Source organism: Kryptolebias marmoratus, linkage group LG8, assembly GCF_001649575.2.
Source record: "Kryptolebias marmoratus isolate JLee-2015 linkage group LG8, ASM164957v2, whole genome shotgun sequence".
Lineage (NCBI taxonomy): Eukaryota > Metazoa > Chordata > Actinopteri > Cyprinodontiformes > Rivulidae > Kryptolebias > Kryptolebias marmoratus.
In genome coordinates, this window is record NC_051437.1 from 10,342,874 (window position 1) to 10,358,905 (window position 16,032).

At 37.1% G+C, this 16,032-nt stretch overlaps 1 protein-coding gene across 2 annotated transcripts in view; it reads right to left on the reverse strand.

Annotated features, from left to right (window-relative positions):
* The window catches only part of LOC108231961 (immunoglobulin-like and fibronectin type III domain-containing protein 1), a 24,564-nt gene continuing 8,532 nt past the window's right edge, over positions 1-16,032 (reverse strand). Inside the window, exons 7-28 of one of the 2 annotated variants that reach the window (XM_025004441.2) lie at positions 15,617-15,659; positions 15,347-15,518; positions 14,741-14,939; positions 13,121-13,393; positions 12,623-12,997; positions 12,300-12,470; positions 11,500-11,622; positions 11,040-11,162; positions 9,329-9,451; positions 8,915-9,031; positions 8,234-8,358; positions 6,287-6,428; positions 5,848-6,141; positions 4,965-5,261; positions 4,073-4,252; positions 3,848-3,976; positions 3,427-3,735; positions 2,034-2,119; positions 1,739-1,931; positions 1,346-1,642; positions 934-1,260; positions 1-844 (exon numbers count right to left, since the gene is read on the reverse strand). In XM_025004441.2, coding sequence (XP_024860209.1) covers positions 840-844; positions 934-1,260; positions 1,346-1,642; positions 1,739-1,931; positions 2,034-2,119; positions 3,427-3,735; positions 3,848-3,976; positions 4,073-4,252; positions 4,965-5,261; positions 5,848-6,141; positions 6,287-6,428; positions 8,234-8,358; positions 8,915-9,031; positions 9,329-9,451; positions 11,040-11,162; positions 11,500-11,622; positions 12,300-12,470; positions 12,623-12,997; positions 13,121-13,393; positions 14,741-14,939; positions 15,347-15,518; positions 15,617-15,659 — 4,103 coding nt within the window. In that variant the 3' untranslated portion in view covers positions 1-839. The remainder of the gene's footprint in view (positions 845-933; positions 1,261-1,345; positions 1,643-1,738; positions 1,932-2,033; positions 2,120-3,426; positions 3,736-3,847; positions 3,977-4,072; positions 4,253-4,964; positions 5,262-5,847; positions 6,142-6,286; positions 6,429-8,233; positions 8,359-8,914; positions 9,032-9,328; positions 9,452-11,039; positions 11,163-11,499; positions 11,623-12,299; positions 12,471-12,622; positions 12,998-13,120; positions 13,394-14,740; positions 14,940-15,346; positions 15,519-15,616; positions 15,660-16,032) is intronic. The other variant, XM_025004442.2, reaches the window with a different exon arrangement.

The following is a 16,032-nucleotide window of genomic DNA, read 5'->3' on the forward strand; positions in this document are numbered from 1 at the left end:
TTGAATTGACCCAAAGGTATTTTCTGACAATGGACCTTGGCTTGGACCAAGTTTATAATTTTAAACCTCTTGTATACCTTGACACCGCCGTAGTAATGCTTGAGTTTTCAAAATTAATCTATTTTTTTGTTGCCCCAGATGTAGTTAGTGTGGAAATTTTGGACATCATTTTTCAGGTAATTTTGGACAACATCTTGAGGATATAAAATGAAAAGTCTCACTAATGTACGCACACAAAGCTGGATTAAAAGCTGGACATGAACACATACTGTATGTCAACACAGAACCACAGAGATGTATACTACAAGCACCTTTTAAGTAAATGTTTGAAGAGAGAAATTGGCACATTTGTGTGGTCAAAATTTCATAGTTTTTCACAAACCAGTCATATACATTAAGTAATACACAAAATGTTGTCAAACAGTGAAGCAAAAACAAGGTTTAGACAAGTAGTAAACAGCATTTAGACAAACAAAGTCAAACATTTAAAAACAAAAATTTGCATCAGAACTTTTATTTAACTTTATTTTCTGTCATATATACATAATTTTTATGTAAAAGCTCATACGATATGGTCTGAGTACATCTCAACTTCAGGAAAACAAAACAAACAAACCAAAGGCAACTTGCAGGACACCACAGAATAGCACAGCTTTTGTGTTTCCTGATTGAAAGCAATGATTTGTGTAGGCCAACAGGAATATGTTGTTTTAAAGTTTTATCCATTGTAATTTGAATTCAACAGCTGTCCAATAAATTGAGTGGTGTAACATCTGCAGGACAAATATCACAAGCCTTGTATTAAATAAATAACCTTTAACCAAAGATGCCATGTTTCTTCACTCTGCATGGGAGAAAGACAAAAAAAGAGATGAATTCCTCTCAATCTCTGCTCCTTCTTGTGATGTAAGTGCAGTCGTGTTCCCCTCTCACCTCTGATGTTTAGCACTGTGGAGCATTCGGCTCGTCCTTGGCTGTTCTCCGCGATGACGGTGTACTCCGCCATGTCTTTGGGCCCCACGCGGAGGATCTTCAAGGAGCAGACTCCAAAGACGTTAGAGATGTAAAAGTTGGTGTCAGTGTTTAGACTGACATGATTTCGATACCATGTGATACGCGGTGTGGGGTTTCCCTTCACAGCACAGCTCATTAAGCATTCATAACCTGCCGTTGCGGTCTGAAGTTTCAGAGGAACGATGAAAGCTGGCGCACATCGCAAATCACAGTCTTTATTTGTTGGTTCACTTATCACAAATTTATCTGCAAGAGATGACAAATTATTATTTTTTGGCTTGTAAAATGGATTAATTAGGACTTTAAGACTGTCTAAGGAGCACAAACATACCTTTTTTCTTCTCCATGCCCCATGTTGGTGACTCTGAGGGTGCCGATATGCCCATGTCATTTTTGGCGTATACCCGGAAGTGATACTCCCTTCCCTGCATTATATTGCAAACTGTAAACTTGTTATTGAAGAGCCTGTCAGCCACTGTGATCCATGTGTGTTTGGTTGAGTCCAGTTTGGACACCGTGTAGTGGAGACGGTCGTCCCGCTTCTCGTCAGGAGAAGGTTTCCAGATCACCGTCACAGTACCAGGCACACTTTCCTCCAGCTCTACTGGTCCAGGAGGCTTTGGATCATCTGGAAACATCTGTTTTTTTACTATTTCACATTTTCAGCAGCTCCATCTAAAGACATCCACGCTCTGTGTTGTAAAAGAAGACTGTTTAGTTTTACCTGTTACCCTAACCTCGGTGCTGAATGTTTCCTGTCCGGCAAAATTTTTCACCAAGATGGAGTAGATGCCTGAATCCGAGCGCTCCGAGGTCGGGATCAGCAGCTGAGATGAGCCGTCTGAGTTGCTGATCGTTACCCGCTTTGTCAAGGGCACGTTGTCTTTCAACCACGTGACCTCTGGCCGAGGAGAGGCCTGTAACACAAGCGTAAGGAAATATAAGAAATGATCAGGATTGAACAAAAACAAGGCCTGTCTCAGAATGTAATAACCACATGCATGAAGTATGAATCTCACCTCAAAGTTTACAGTGATCCTCACAGAGTTACCCGCCCTCACCACCATGAAACTCTTCATCTTTTTGTTTGTGAACTTTGGCCTCACTGAATCAGTCAAAACAACAACATTTATTTTGTTTTATATGTAACTTCACAAAGAAATAAGCAAAACTACATTATAAAGTAAACATACTGTAAAAAGCATATGTCGTATTCTACCAAAGCAGAAAATCATGTGAACATTTTGTTTTAACAACACAGTTTTGCCATTTACTCTAAGTCATGAGGACTCTGCTAAGTTCATGGTTCAGAACTTTTGATGTGGGGTTCTGTGTAAAAGCTATGAACAATTAATATCTCACCTGCTGTAGATAGCTTTTTGAACAATCAGTTTGGAAAAATTTAACTTAGTTTTGAGTGGATTGATGAGCTAATCTCTAGTCTGTGTGAGACCAAAGTGGGTGTTGTTTGTGGTTTACCTTAAGGTTTTAACCAGTTTATATGTTTCCTCTCGTACACATCAGTCAATTAAATGGCCTTTTTACAATCCTCCCAAAATGTGCTGTAAACAACCTTCAAACCACAGCTATTATATTATGTAATATTACACAAATACTAGAAAATTTTAAACCGGCTCTAAGGTCTCTGCACTAAGCAAGCAAAATCGAAGTTAAAATCTTTTCACTGGTATATAAACATTAAATATTCTTGCACCAAATTATATAAAATACATTATACAGTGGTACTAGCACTTCCATGATTCTGTGTACATGAAAATGCCTGTATGACTGTATATTTAAATTAAAGTTAACCATATTCACGTTTTTAATTCTGATGGTCATATTTTTCTACTGAAATTTTTTTTAATTTTAATTTTATTCTTGTTTGGAAAGCACATTGGATTGCTTTATGCATGAAATATGTTTTATAAATAAAATTTTATTCAATTTGAATAAAACAACGACCAAACTCAAAAATTTTAATGCAGTTCACGTGAACGCTCTTTTGTAAACCTTTACATTACTGTCAGTTTTGTAATACATGGTTATTTACATAAAATTCAATGATTATTTGCCAGCAGAAATAGCAGCAATTAGCTGTAGCCATTCTGTTGCTTCTTTCAGGAATATCTTAACATTTCTGTAGGAATATCTGTGTAAATCGGACTGAGGTATAAAGGTTTAAAAGACAGATTTCATGTGATCCATTGTTCAATTTTTGAGGTTTAAGTTGTTTTAAGAAGGCAACTGATCCACTCAGACCAACCATAGCTTGACAGACACCTCAGAACTAAGGTTGTTCAAAGAGCCTTCTACAACAAGTACGATATTGAATATTAACAACCTTTTCGCCAAACTCCACCTTAAAACATCTGAACTATATCTTTAAACTATTGCTAGATGTTGACGTACCAGGCAAAGGCATTGCCAGAACGTATCTGGGCAGCTCCTCGGTGGCACTTTCTCCTCCATCATTCATGGCAATGACTCTCACCCAGTACATGTCCATGGACTTAAGGCTTTTCACGTTAAAGGAAGTCATGATGATGGGGGTGCTGTTACAGCGGGACCACTCAGTGCAATCTGCTTGCCGAATCTCAACAAAATATCCTTTGGCTTCATCCTGTTCGCCTGGTTTGTCCTCAGGTTTAGTCCAAGTCACGACCATGTTGGTGTAAGATGTTTCTGTCACCTTTAGGCTCGTTACTTTACCAGGAGGCTCTGAAAAGGGTTTTATTAAACAAATAATTATTTCCATACTTTACTAAACACATGCGTTAATACATTATGTTCAGTCTGTTACTTACAGCACAAGACCGACTGCTCTACTTACTTTTAGGATCCCGGGCGAATACAAACTCTGAAGGGTTGCTAAACTCCCCTGCTCCTGAGAGGTTTATAGCAGAAACTCTGAACTCATATTCTATACCTTCCACAACATCCTTCACTGCATATTTCTTCTCTAGAAAAAGTGTCAGAGGCAACAAAAGAGAAAAACATCAGTGTGGTTCCACATCGAAACATCACCTTCGGCTGCAGCGCAGATAAACATTCATACCTTTTATTATCTCATCCGAGGCATTCACAACAGTCCAGAGGTTACTCCCCTTTTTACGTTTCTCCAAAATGTAGCCCAGAATGCGAGACCCCCCGGAGTTAGCCGGTGAAACCCATGAAAGGTTTATGCAGTCATTAAAAGCACTGACCACCTTGGGAGGTGCCGGAGGGCCTGGAAAAGCTGAGGAATGAAGAATGGTTAACATTTTAGTGAAACCATCTGCATGTTGATGCCGTTCATGTTGATGTTTTTTTTTTGCAAGAAATCAGACTTTTAACTCAGGAAAGAAACTTACTTAATTTGTTTTCTTTTTATAAAACAAAGGCAGGCAGTTTTTACACGCAGTACTTTCAGAACAGAGATATGCTTTATAGTAAAAGGTTTTCAGAGCCCAAACTCACAAAAATAAGATGCTAGGAATGCAAACTTCAGGTGGTATTGGGGAGTTTGTATAGATTGTTCAATACATGTCTGGCTCCAATATAACAGTTTTACAATCTATATTAAAAAATATTAGATCAATCATTCATAGTACCTGTATTTGTTTTGTTTACTGTACCAATCAAGAAAATATGTAGATGCATTTTGAGAAGATTTTAAACCACCCATATTTTATTTGATCATACAGTGTTTTCCATTGTTTCTGCTGTAGATTTTTATTTTCTTTAAAGTCACTTTATTTATCTTCCATTGTTTGCACTTTAGTCATTTTTTAAGCACAACCTGAACAATCTGGTGTTATAGTCAGGTTCAAGGACTAGTCAGAAAATCCTTCAAAAAGCTTAAAAATAATTGATTTTTTAAAATATTACCTGAAAATCTGGTTCTTTGAACTCAGTTTTTTATGTTTAGTTTTAAAAACACACGTTGCACCATTATCAGTTTTCCTCACCGAACTTGCCAGCCTGCATTTCATCAGTTTCCATCACTTCACTTGTTCCCTCTGATGTCACAGCTCGGATGCGGTAACAATATTTTCGTCCACGGTCCACGTCGGTGTCCCGATGTTTGGGCACGGCTGGAAGTTCCCCTATTTTCTTCCAGGTGTTTCGTCCCACTTGCTGACGCTCTAGTATGTAGTTTGTCACCGGTGAGCCTCCATCATCCTTTGGAGGCCGCCACTTAAACTCAATACATGACGCTGAGCTCTCCATCACTTCTGCTGGACCCAGGGGTGGAGTTGGTTTGTCTGAAATGTTCAAAGACTATGAAAACATACTTACACATGAGGGAATAAAACACCTACTAAGTATGTATAGAAGTGCAATAGTAATTTATTGTTAATTTTATGACTCATAATTGATACTAATATAAAGAAAATCCCGCACTGTAAACTTGAAAACCAGAATAATGCCTAATTTACAGTAAATGTATCTGTTGTTCATGTAAGGCAAGCACTGGGAATGTCATAACAATATTGAAGTTTAAAATCTGCTCCTGACAGTATTTACAGACTGTGCAGCTACTGTCAATACAGGCAAAGCTGGAAGAAGAGAATAGATCTCAGTTTCTGATTTGTGTAGTTTTTTTGCCACATTAAACATGGAGGAAAGTTCCCAAAAATGTTATTTAATCAAATTTTACAAATTCCTGTGCTGTTTGCACACATCATGGTAATTTGCCAGAAAAAAATCTGAATAATCTTTGCCTGTGATCTTTAGGGGCTGTGCTGGCTCCTCTATTTGACAGCTGTCGCCCTAATTTCGTCAATCTGTGAGTGAGGGGGTAAAAAACATGCCTGCAGTTCAGGTTTTGCTTTGTTGTAAGTCACTCACCGAGTACAATAAGCTGTGAGACCGCCTCAGTAAACCCGTGATCATTCTTCAGCTTTATCTTGATCTCTCCAGTGTCTTTCCTCTGGCATCTGCTCAGGAGCAGGCGGCTGTGACTCGATGATTTCTCTATTTTTGTGTTGTTGTCTTCTTGGAGCTCCTCTCCGTCTCTGTACCACTGGATTTTTATTGGCTTGTAGCCAACAAATTGAAGTTTGAAAATGGCGTGATGCCCCACTTTTACTGTCAGAGGCTCAGTAAAAGCACAGAGTCCTTCAGAGTCGAACCGAGGAGGATCTAAATAATGATAGGATGAGAATCATTTCAGCACTGAAGTAGTGGGTTGCAACTTGATTTTGTGCTACTTTCTTTCATTTTACTGATAATGTTCAATTTCTTGCATTATGTGAAACATTTGTGCTTCCTTGACAAATTCCTAAACCTTTGACGTTGACCATCGCCTCCGTTTTCCGACCATCTGCTTCAAAACGATATTTTCCAGAGTATTCTTCGATGCACTTCACTATCACCAGTTTATGGATTGGCCCATCTTTCGTGATCAAGAAATTGTCATCTGGGAAAATCTGGCGGGAATTAAGGCAAACAAATCAAAGTTAATCAAACACAATTATGCAAAGGTAGATTTTTTTTAATCCGAACCACAGCAAAAGTCAGAACGGGTTGGTTTGTGATGCCTCACATAGACTCAGAAAATTGAAACATCTGGTAATTAGGCACAAACTGAAGCTGAAAACATCCTTAGAGATAACAAAGAAATGTGCATTCTAGTCTGAATAAACCTGCCGTGAGAATGTATGTCTTAAACACATCACTCATGGCTACAAATTGAAGGTTGGCATGGCAGCGTCTATACCAACCAAAAGTAATAAATAGGCTTCTTTTTATTTTTGTAAAGAACTAAACCTAATCTTGTTTTTTTGACCTGTTAACCTATAATCATTCATGGTTGAAAGCAAAGTAGAAAAATAAGGAATTGTGAGGAGAGAGCCGTACTGGACTATCAACAACTTGCAGTCTTTTCCATGATTGCCACATTTTTTTCCTTTCGGCACTCAAGAATTAACAGCATTGATCGTTGCCCTATCATGTAGCACGCATCACTGTCATCCCATCGCAGCTCTTATCCAACATCATATTTTCACAAGCTAAGCTGCATATTAGAAAGGAAATCTGCAACGAGAAACACGGTCGCTGTATGATTTTAAAGCCCTTGTTCTGGCATTGTAATACTTTGCGCTGTGACCAATGTAGCTATCAGACACCGTGGAGATTGTTTTGAAATGTGAGGACAACAGAGTAATGCATCACATGTGACATGTTGTTACATGTAAAGGTGTTAAAAAAACAAAATTAGAGGAAATGCAAAACATGGAGAGAGTTACATAAAATTAAAGATTTTCTGTAAAGATACTGTATGTCTGCTGCTCATTTTACCACTCTATAACATATGGACTGGTTTTATAACACCAGGCAGACGACTGACACCTAAGTCCAGCTTATTTTGTACGACTTATAATGTGAAGACAAATATAAGTCAAGGCACGTACCCTTCAAATAAAATGAATTAATGATTTAACAATTGTACAGACAACCAGAGTCTGGTTTCTCATTCCCAATTGATAATTTAGAGACTGCTGTCATTTCTTTTAAACTGAGGGCATGTGGAAAAAGTGTTGTGTTATCTGATGCATGTTTATGTCTTGAGTTGTGGGAAAAGGAGATAAAAACACTGATGAGATGTAATCTTTTATTAAAGAAGATATGCTGTTGTATATTTAAGTCAAATTCTATTTGTGCAAAACCTATATTCAGTAACCTATAGGATTTTAGTTTAACTGTTTTAGTGATGAAAACAGGAGCACCTGTAAAATAATGCATTTTTGCAAAAACAAAAAAAAGTGAAATATTTTTGTAAATCTTTATTATGAACATACGGTAAAATATGATTCAGTTAGATTTTAGAAAATGTCCTGTATGCTGTCATTTGGAGGACTTAGAGAGAAACAAATTGGACAAAGTGGGAATCAGAAGGTCAGAGCTTTGCAAAAAGCTGAAATAGGAATTGACATAAAAAACTGCAGTTGGTGCATCTCTGATTTTTATCCCTTCTGTTTCTCTCCCCAGGAGTGCTGGAAGCTGATTCTTGATTCTTTGCATATGCTCAGTTTTAGCCCTTATAAATTGACATGTTTGTGTTATATACACAAGTTCCAGTAGGTCAGCATCAAGAAGGAAATCTACAACTTACAACAAATCAGGCCAGCAACTTGTGCAGTGATACATTCACACACCTGTATGACATGTCCTAAAATCATTCTAGGTCAAAATAATATACACCAATTGCCAACTATTGACCTTCGTGACTCACCTTTTTGCCATCTCTGAACCAGGCTCCCTCACAGTCCTCACTGCTGAGCTTACAAGTTAACTCAGCCATCTCACTGATGATGGCATCGACATCAGACAAGCCACAGACAAACTGAACCCCTGGATCTGGAAACAAACGCCAAACATCAGAACAAACATTATTTGATATCCTCTCTCTGTTCTAATTGAGGGATAGATTTTCTGTCTTGTTTTTACGATCCTAACAGTAAATGGATTTTATTTTTTGTCAAATACCAGGCTGACCATGACCAAACCAAATGTAGATGACTATTTGTGACAATTTAGCTTTTATAGCACCTCTATCAGTGGAAACAATCACAAACCTGCTGTGGCAGAAATACAATAATAACAGTGAACATTGATAAACAACCTTAAAAGTTAATTATGGATAGATGAGTTTTCATTAAAAAGAAATAACAGAAATAATTGCTCTTGAAATAATATTTTTTTCCATTCTTCACAAAATGAAACTACCATTCTTGTTACGTAACAAACTTAACAATGGAACTGACCAATTTTATAACATAAATAAATGTTTAATGCATTATTTTTTTTTTTTAAATTATTGGGTCAGTAAGACTTAATTTTATTTTTATTTGTAGCAAAAAATGTTGCAACAGTTTTCAGGAGTCTTTGATTCAACAGCTAATTTATTACTCACCAATCACAAAATCCTTAACCAGAGGGGTTAGTCTTTTGCGTCTTGTACGGGTGGAAGAGTTATTCACGTCTCCAGCTTCTTCACACTCACTGTGGTCATCGTGAAATGTATTTTCACCTTTTGAAATCACAGATACCACTTTTGATTCACATCATTATTACAAGTTTTAAAACAATGCAAGAGTTTTGTATCAAATCACTCTCGGAAATATTATATTAGTATTATTTACTCTGATTCTAACTTTCTTAAAAAACATCCAAGACAAAGTGAAACTCCTATTTTAAACTTTTATAATAGGTTCACAATTGACAATTTCATATTCTTTTTATAAAAGAAAAAAAAATGTGGCAAAGTTTTGCTTTATGGAGCAAAAACTCAAGTTGATCCAGTAATGTAAAATGTCTGGTCTCTTACCATCGGCTGCTTTCTTTGACTTTTTGCTCCACTTTGAACTTTTTTGCTGCTTTTTCTGGTCAGTCGACTCCTCGTTCTCGTCAGAGTCACTTGGTTCACTGTCACTTGCTGATTCATTTAGATCTGTCAGAGCACATTTATGCAAAACACACAGCGGTTTTCGGATAAGTCTTGAAGACACTGCATTGCTGTTTAATTTTGTGAGAAAATGTTCCCACTCATTATTTCCATCTTCTGAATTAAACAGCCTAGCATTCCTTAAAGGAATGAATTTGTCCTACTGCCTTTTATTCCAAAGTTTTAAACCAAGATCATAATATGACAGATATTACAGTGTTGTAGATGTTTTGTAAGAGCATTAAGTGCTATGTCATTATTACAAGATACTGCACGATGTGTTAACACTTGGTACATGTGTTGAGGATGACTCTGAGACTACCACAATAAATTTTAGCTGAATGGCTTTAAAATTAAGTTAGACCCATTTTTGTGTTAACTCTTGTGTTGCTGTTGCCTTCTGTTTGCCTTTTGCACATGTCAAAAACTTCTACTAACTCAAAATGATACTCAATGTATAAAAGTTGGTCTGACATGCATAGTTTTATCATTATATTCAGTTCTGGATTCTGACAACTTTATAGGGGCCAAGACATTTTAAAAAGGATCATTTCCAGCCCACGGGCCACTTCTTGAATAGGCACAGTCTAGTGGTTCATGACTTATTTTGCTAACACTACAGACAAACAAACACACACGTGCACGCACAAACATTATTTGTCTTTTATTATTACTAATACTACCTTTATTATTCAACTTTGGTATTACCAGTTGTTGATAACAAAGTCAAAGCCAATTGTTTTATAAACGTGTTTAATAAGCTCACAATTGGCAACTTAAGTATCTTTATATAAAAGAAAAAAAAAACATGGCAAGATTTTGTGTCAGGGTTCCTGTGTGTGAGTGTGAGTATGAGTGATGCATCTGTTCCAGCAAGGATCTTGGTGAGGAACCTGGGCAGCCTACACAGGTGGATCTCATCAGCCTCATCAGTGTTGGGGGATAAAGGAGCAGCAGAATCTCCACTCAGTGCTGGATGATTAACGTGCACCGGTAGTCTCTCTAGCCGTCTCTCGCAGTTCACTGTACTAGAGATTTTGGATTTGTTTCTTCGGTTATTTTCCAGTGATCTCATAGCCCTGTGCTTTGCCAGCCTTTAGGTTCGCTTCTGGATTGTCTAGCTGGATCAAGTTCCATTGTTTTTTCCTCCGGTGGATGAACCTGCAAGCCTGCCTGCCCGCTGCTTCCCCCCACACCGCTTCATCAATTCTCTGGCACCCAGTCTCAGGAATCTCCGCGACCCATCCTCCACACAGGACCCTGGACACACTACCCCATGCTTCTACCAGAACCATTCTAAGTAAGCTACTTCATTCTGCTTCACTGACAACCTCATTCTAGGACACCAGTAACCCCACTCTCATTCCAGGAACTTCTGATTGAACGAAGCTACCAGAGGGAAAAGCAGAATTGTCACGGCCTTTAAAGAAATAAAATTAAACCCTTACCTCACTCAGTCTTGTTGATTTTGCATGTGGGTCAGAAGGTTAACGCCGAACATGACATTTTGCTTTGTTAAGCATATCTCCAAGTTATGTGGCATTCAAACTACATAACATTTTGGTCCAGTAAGATTCCATTCATAATCTCTCACCATCGGCTGCTTTCTTTGACTTTTTGCTCCACTTTGAGCTTCTTTGTTGTTTTTTCTGGTCGGTCGATTCCTCGTTCTTATCAGAGTCACTTGGTTCACTGTCACTTGCTGATTCATTTGGATCTGTGTCAGAGCACATTCATTTAAAATACAACAGGTTCATTGTGTACAAGTGTGTGTGTATTTAAATTTTATTTCCAAAAGTTGCATATTTGTTGAGCATAATAAATTAAACCACATTACATGATTCTTGCACACCCTTTAAAACATCCAAAACAAAATGAAATCCATTATATTATAAACTTGTATAATAAGTTAATAATTGATATTTCAATCTTACTCTTATACTAGAAAAAAATGTGGTCAAGTTTTGAGTCATGGAGTTTACCACCTTCAGCTTGTTTGGCATTTAATCCACACAACCCTTGAGTGCAGTCATGTACAATTCCCGGTTTCTTACCTCTGAGTTCTTCCTTTGACTTGTTGCTTTGTTTCGAGCTTCTTTGTTGCTTCTTCTGGTCGGTCGATTCCTCGTTCTCATCAGAGTCACTTGGTTCACTGTCACTTGCTGATTCATTTGGATCTGTGTCAGAGCACATTTATGCAAAACACACAGGAAGTTTTCAATAGATTTTGAAGATACTGCATTGTTGTTTTATTTAATTAAAAATATTCTCACTAATTATTTCCATATTTGGAAAAGACATTGCTTCAATTGTTAAGATTCAAGCCAAATTAGTATAGTTACAAAAACATCCTGAATAGAATTTCATTGAACTAATATAGATACTTAATCTATTAAGAAATAAGTGGGTCAGAACTGATTTGATTCAGATTAAGTAGATTAGGTGTAATATTCTTTGTTCTGTCATACAGTTTGAGGCTGGAACATTGTTATTATAGGTATCATTATCAATTTTGCCAATTACGTTTAAACTAATTTATTAGTTCATTGTTTTGTTTTTCAATCAAACTGCACTAAAGTTTATGTAAAATAGTCATTGTTCTCGGAGCTCGGTATGATTTGATGACCTTGGAGGATTTAAAACTTTTTTCCTATTGTTTGGATGCGAAGGTTAGTCTTAAATTAAAATTAAAATACCTATTGGTTATGTTCATCCTGAAACCCAGACAAAAATAAATTGGATTTGTAATACATTTAGTTTCATCTGCCAATGTGTTGTGTTTCATATACAGATATACTTAATCTTTATCAACAGGGTGTCATACATCAGTGCTGTCATTACGTTCCTTTCTTACCTGATGTATGGTCTTTCCAATGAACCTTCTTTGGTTTTGTCTTTTTTTTGACAGACTTTACCAGGTTTTTAGTATTTCTTTTGGACTCAGGCATGTCATGTTCACTGGTGTTTAACGTTTGATGCTGGTCTACATCAGAACATTCATCGCCGAACTCTGGACAGACACAACCTGTGATCAAAACAAGAAAATGTTCTATGACAGCACATTTCCTGCCAACATGGCAGAAATCAACCAGGAGCTGGATGCAACAAAAGTGCATCCAATCTGCTCCTAACTACTAGCAACTCCTTGCATGTTGGTGGTGGAAATGTAGAGTTTACCTGTTGCCTTGCTGAATCCCACTCCTACTTTGGTGCGTCTTTTGTTCTTAAGGCCACTTGCTTTCAGTCGCTTCCCTTCTTCCATTACACACTCCAGATCATCCAAGTTTGTTGCAGCGCCATCTTCTGAGTTTTTGCTTTGGGCTTTCTCTTTTCTCTCACTTTCCCTCAAGTCTCCTCCACTATGTGATGACACTTCCTCTTTTGTTTTTCCTGCTGCGTGTTTTGCTTTTACAGCTTTTAAGATCTTTTCCATTTCCTGCTGGTTTTTCATTTGCTGCTCTTTGGCCACTTTTTCCAGGTCAGTTTGTGCTCCACCAGCCAGGGCAGTTTTACGAACTGCCTTTGTACCACCAGATGCAGGATTCTTCTTAGCTTAAAATGTATAAAATGCATTATACAAGATGTTACACATTTATGAAAATCATTTCTCATTACCAAAGGATCACATTGGTACATGATAATAAAATATTGTTGTATAAACTTTTGGAAAGTTACCTTCCACCACCAGCCAAGCACTGCAGGATGTGATACCAGCTATTGCTGAATAGATCCCCTTGTCTGTTTTACTGCAGTCTTTAATCAACAGCTTGTGAATCAATCTGTCTGTAGACACGGTTATGCTGTATTTCTCCCCATCTTCCAGGGCAATGCCTTTTTTCATCCATGTTATTTTAGGTAGGGGGTGTGTCAGAACACACTCAAAAAGGGCATCATCTCTTTCTTCAGCTTTAATCTCTTGAATTTTTATAACAAAATCTACATTGGAGACTGGAAAAAAAAAAAGATTTTTATTTTTAAAATAATCTTAAATTCCTGTAATACATGCATTATCACTTGAACAATATCATTTTATTGTATAGTTCATAAATGGCAAGAGTTCTTAACTAAATACTTGTTGAGTTGTACACTATATTTATTTTAGAGAAAAAAAAATTATATTTATTTCAGATATGAGAGATATTGTGGAAGTGGTGCTATCATACAGGGGAAAAGAGCCAAGTAATTTAGGAAGATTAAAAAAAAAGAGCAATAAAAAAACAGTGTATCAGAGATCAATATAAGCTAATTTTCTTGATTCAATAGTTTGATGCTTTAAAAAAGCTATATAGTTAATGTACACTGTAAAACTACTTTGTCTTACAAAGCCTTGGAGCTAAATTCTTCAGTGTGACAATAAAAACCATGTGCACAGTGACAAAAAAATGCATATTTTTTGACTGCATATAGAGAACAACGGAACAACAAAATTGCTTAATAAATATTTAGCAGCCAAGTTTCTACTTTTGAAATGGACATGAGTAATATAACATCACACACAGGTTTTTCAATACACAGTTAGCTCTGCTCTTCGATTCTCCAAACTCAGATCATACTTTACTAACTGCTTTTCACTGCCGATACTTATACCTCATAACTACTCAACACAGCCACCTTTACTTTCATTTCAACTACTGCATGTTTACTGACACACAACCAGAAGAATAACAGAAGTTAATATGTTACCCTGGGTTTTAGATCTGGGTAACACCTCACCACACCTCTAATCCCCTGACATGCCTTCTTACAGTCAGTTCGCCCGTTCAGCACAGTTTGAACCCTTTTGTCCCTCTTTTCCACCTCATCCTTTTTTAATGCTTTCATTCATCACAACCTTTTTCAGGTTGACTGCATAACCATGCAGTCCAATCTAGTACTTCATATCTTCTCATTGCTTTCATCCTTCATCCCTTACTTTGTCCACTTATCCATCTGGAGGGGTCCTAAGCTGGCCAGGATATTTGCCCACTGGGACAGAACCCCCACTCTGAGTGTTTCTTCCTAGCCACCAACCATGAGACTCTCCAGATGAGACTCAACCTTCAGATTGAGTCAAACTCTCATCCTCACTTCCTTAACTTTGACTAACCCTAAAGTAACTTAGTTGTGGTGTGGTCCCAGCTTGTAAATAGATAGACAAGTGTCTAAATGTTAATTTCACAAGTTTAGACTGTATTATTGTGAACCAGCCATGGATAAAGAGCAAAAGTGAGTGGTGCTGTAGGCTTTTCAAAATTCTACACCCATATATAAATACATTTATTTTTACTTAGGCTCGTTTCTTTGTTTTAAACTTACGTTTGAACTCTGTAGGTAGTAGGTCCTCTTCAGCAGCAGCTTGATTTAGCTCTCTGTTGCGTAGGTTGACTTCTTCAACATCCCCCAAGTGCAGCCCCGAGTCATTTTGCAGCAGCCTATTAATTCTGTTACCATTTGTCCTCCCAGCACTCCTGACGCCATGTTCCTCTGCATCAACATCACAGGGAATGACACCATCCTGAACAGGTACAGAGAGATAAAAAAAGATTTAAAAAAATACTTATGTATTATAAGGGTTGGCATTTCTAAATCATTACATTAATGTTGTAGTTTTGAAACCTAGCACAAAGTTTGCAGATATTTAAAAACCAGTTAGTTAAATCTGCAGTAGTTTTGACAAAAGAATGTGAATGAGTCATGCAAACTAAGACTAAACACTTTTGGTATTTTGGATCAACACTCATAAGTGCAACACAACTATAGTTGCTGGATTTGCAAAATATAACATGTTGCAGTAAAAGGGATTTCCATGGTTTATTTGTGCCTTAGCAAAAATATAAATCTATCGTAAAAAGAGTTATTTCAGGCAGCATTTGATTTCACAGAGAACAATCCGTCTTGTGTGGGAGCTGTAAGTTTTCGTACCTTGTTCCTGTTTTGTGCTCTTGCTGTTCTTTTCTCTTCAAGCTTTTTGAGAATCAGCTGTAAGTCTGTGACTTCGTACTCGGAACAGATGCGCTCGTAGTCTCTTCTGTCAGCATTTAGCATCGCATCCCAAAACTTTTCATTGTTATCTCCATTTGCTTTCTCTACTTTACTGCAGAATTAGTAAAAAAATAAATAAGTAAACAAATCATTGTTATGTTTCAATTAAAATGGAAATATTTGGTGTTTTATTAGCTTAAACATTGTTACCTTTTCCTCAGCATTTTTCTAAAATCTTCAGGATTTGTTGAACCTGAAAACAGTAAATTTACTTTGTTTTTTCTTTTCTTTGTATTTTTTTATGTCTACTTCTATTACAACAACTATACAACAAATAATCAGGAACTTCTTTAGACTGACAAGTTAAGTACTTTTATTCTTTTAACTTTTTTTCAAAAGTTTTATTCTTGGAAGATAAGAAATGAGACCTTCATGCAGTCACATTGTACGTTTTTAGTTTTGTATTGTTGATTTTTCAGTCGGATTGTCGAACCTCGGATTCAGGAAGAGCAGTGTGGTTTTCGTCCTGGCCGTGGAACACTGGACCAGCTCTATACTCTTAGCAGGGTCCTTGAGGGTGCATGGGAGTTCGCCCAACCAGTCTACATGTGTTTTGTGGACTTGGA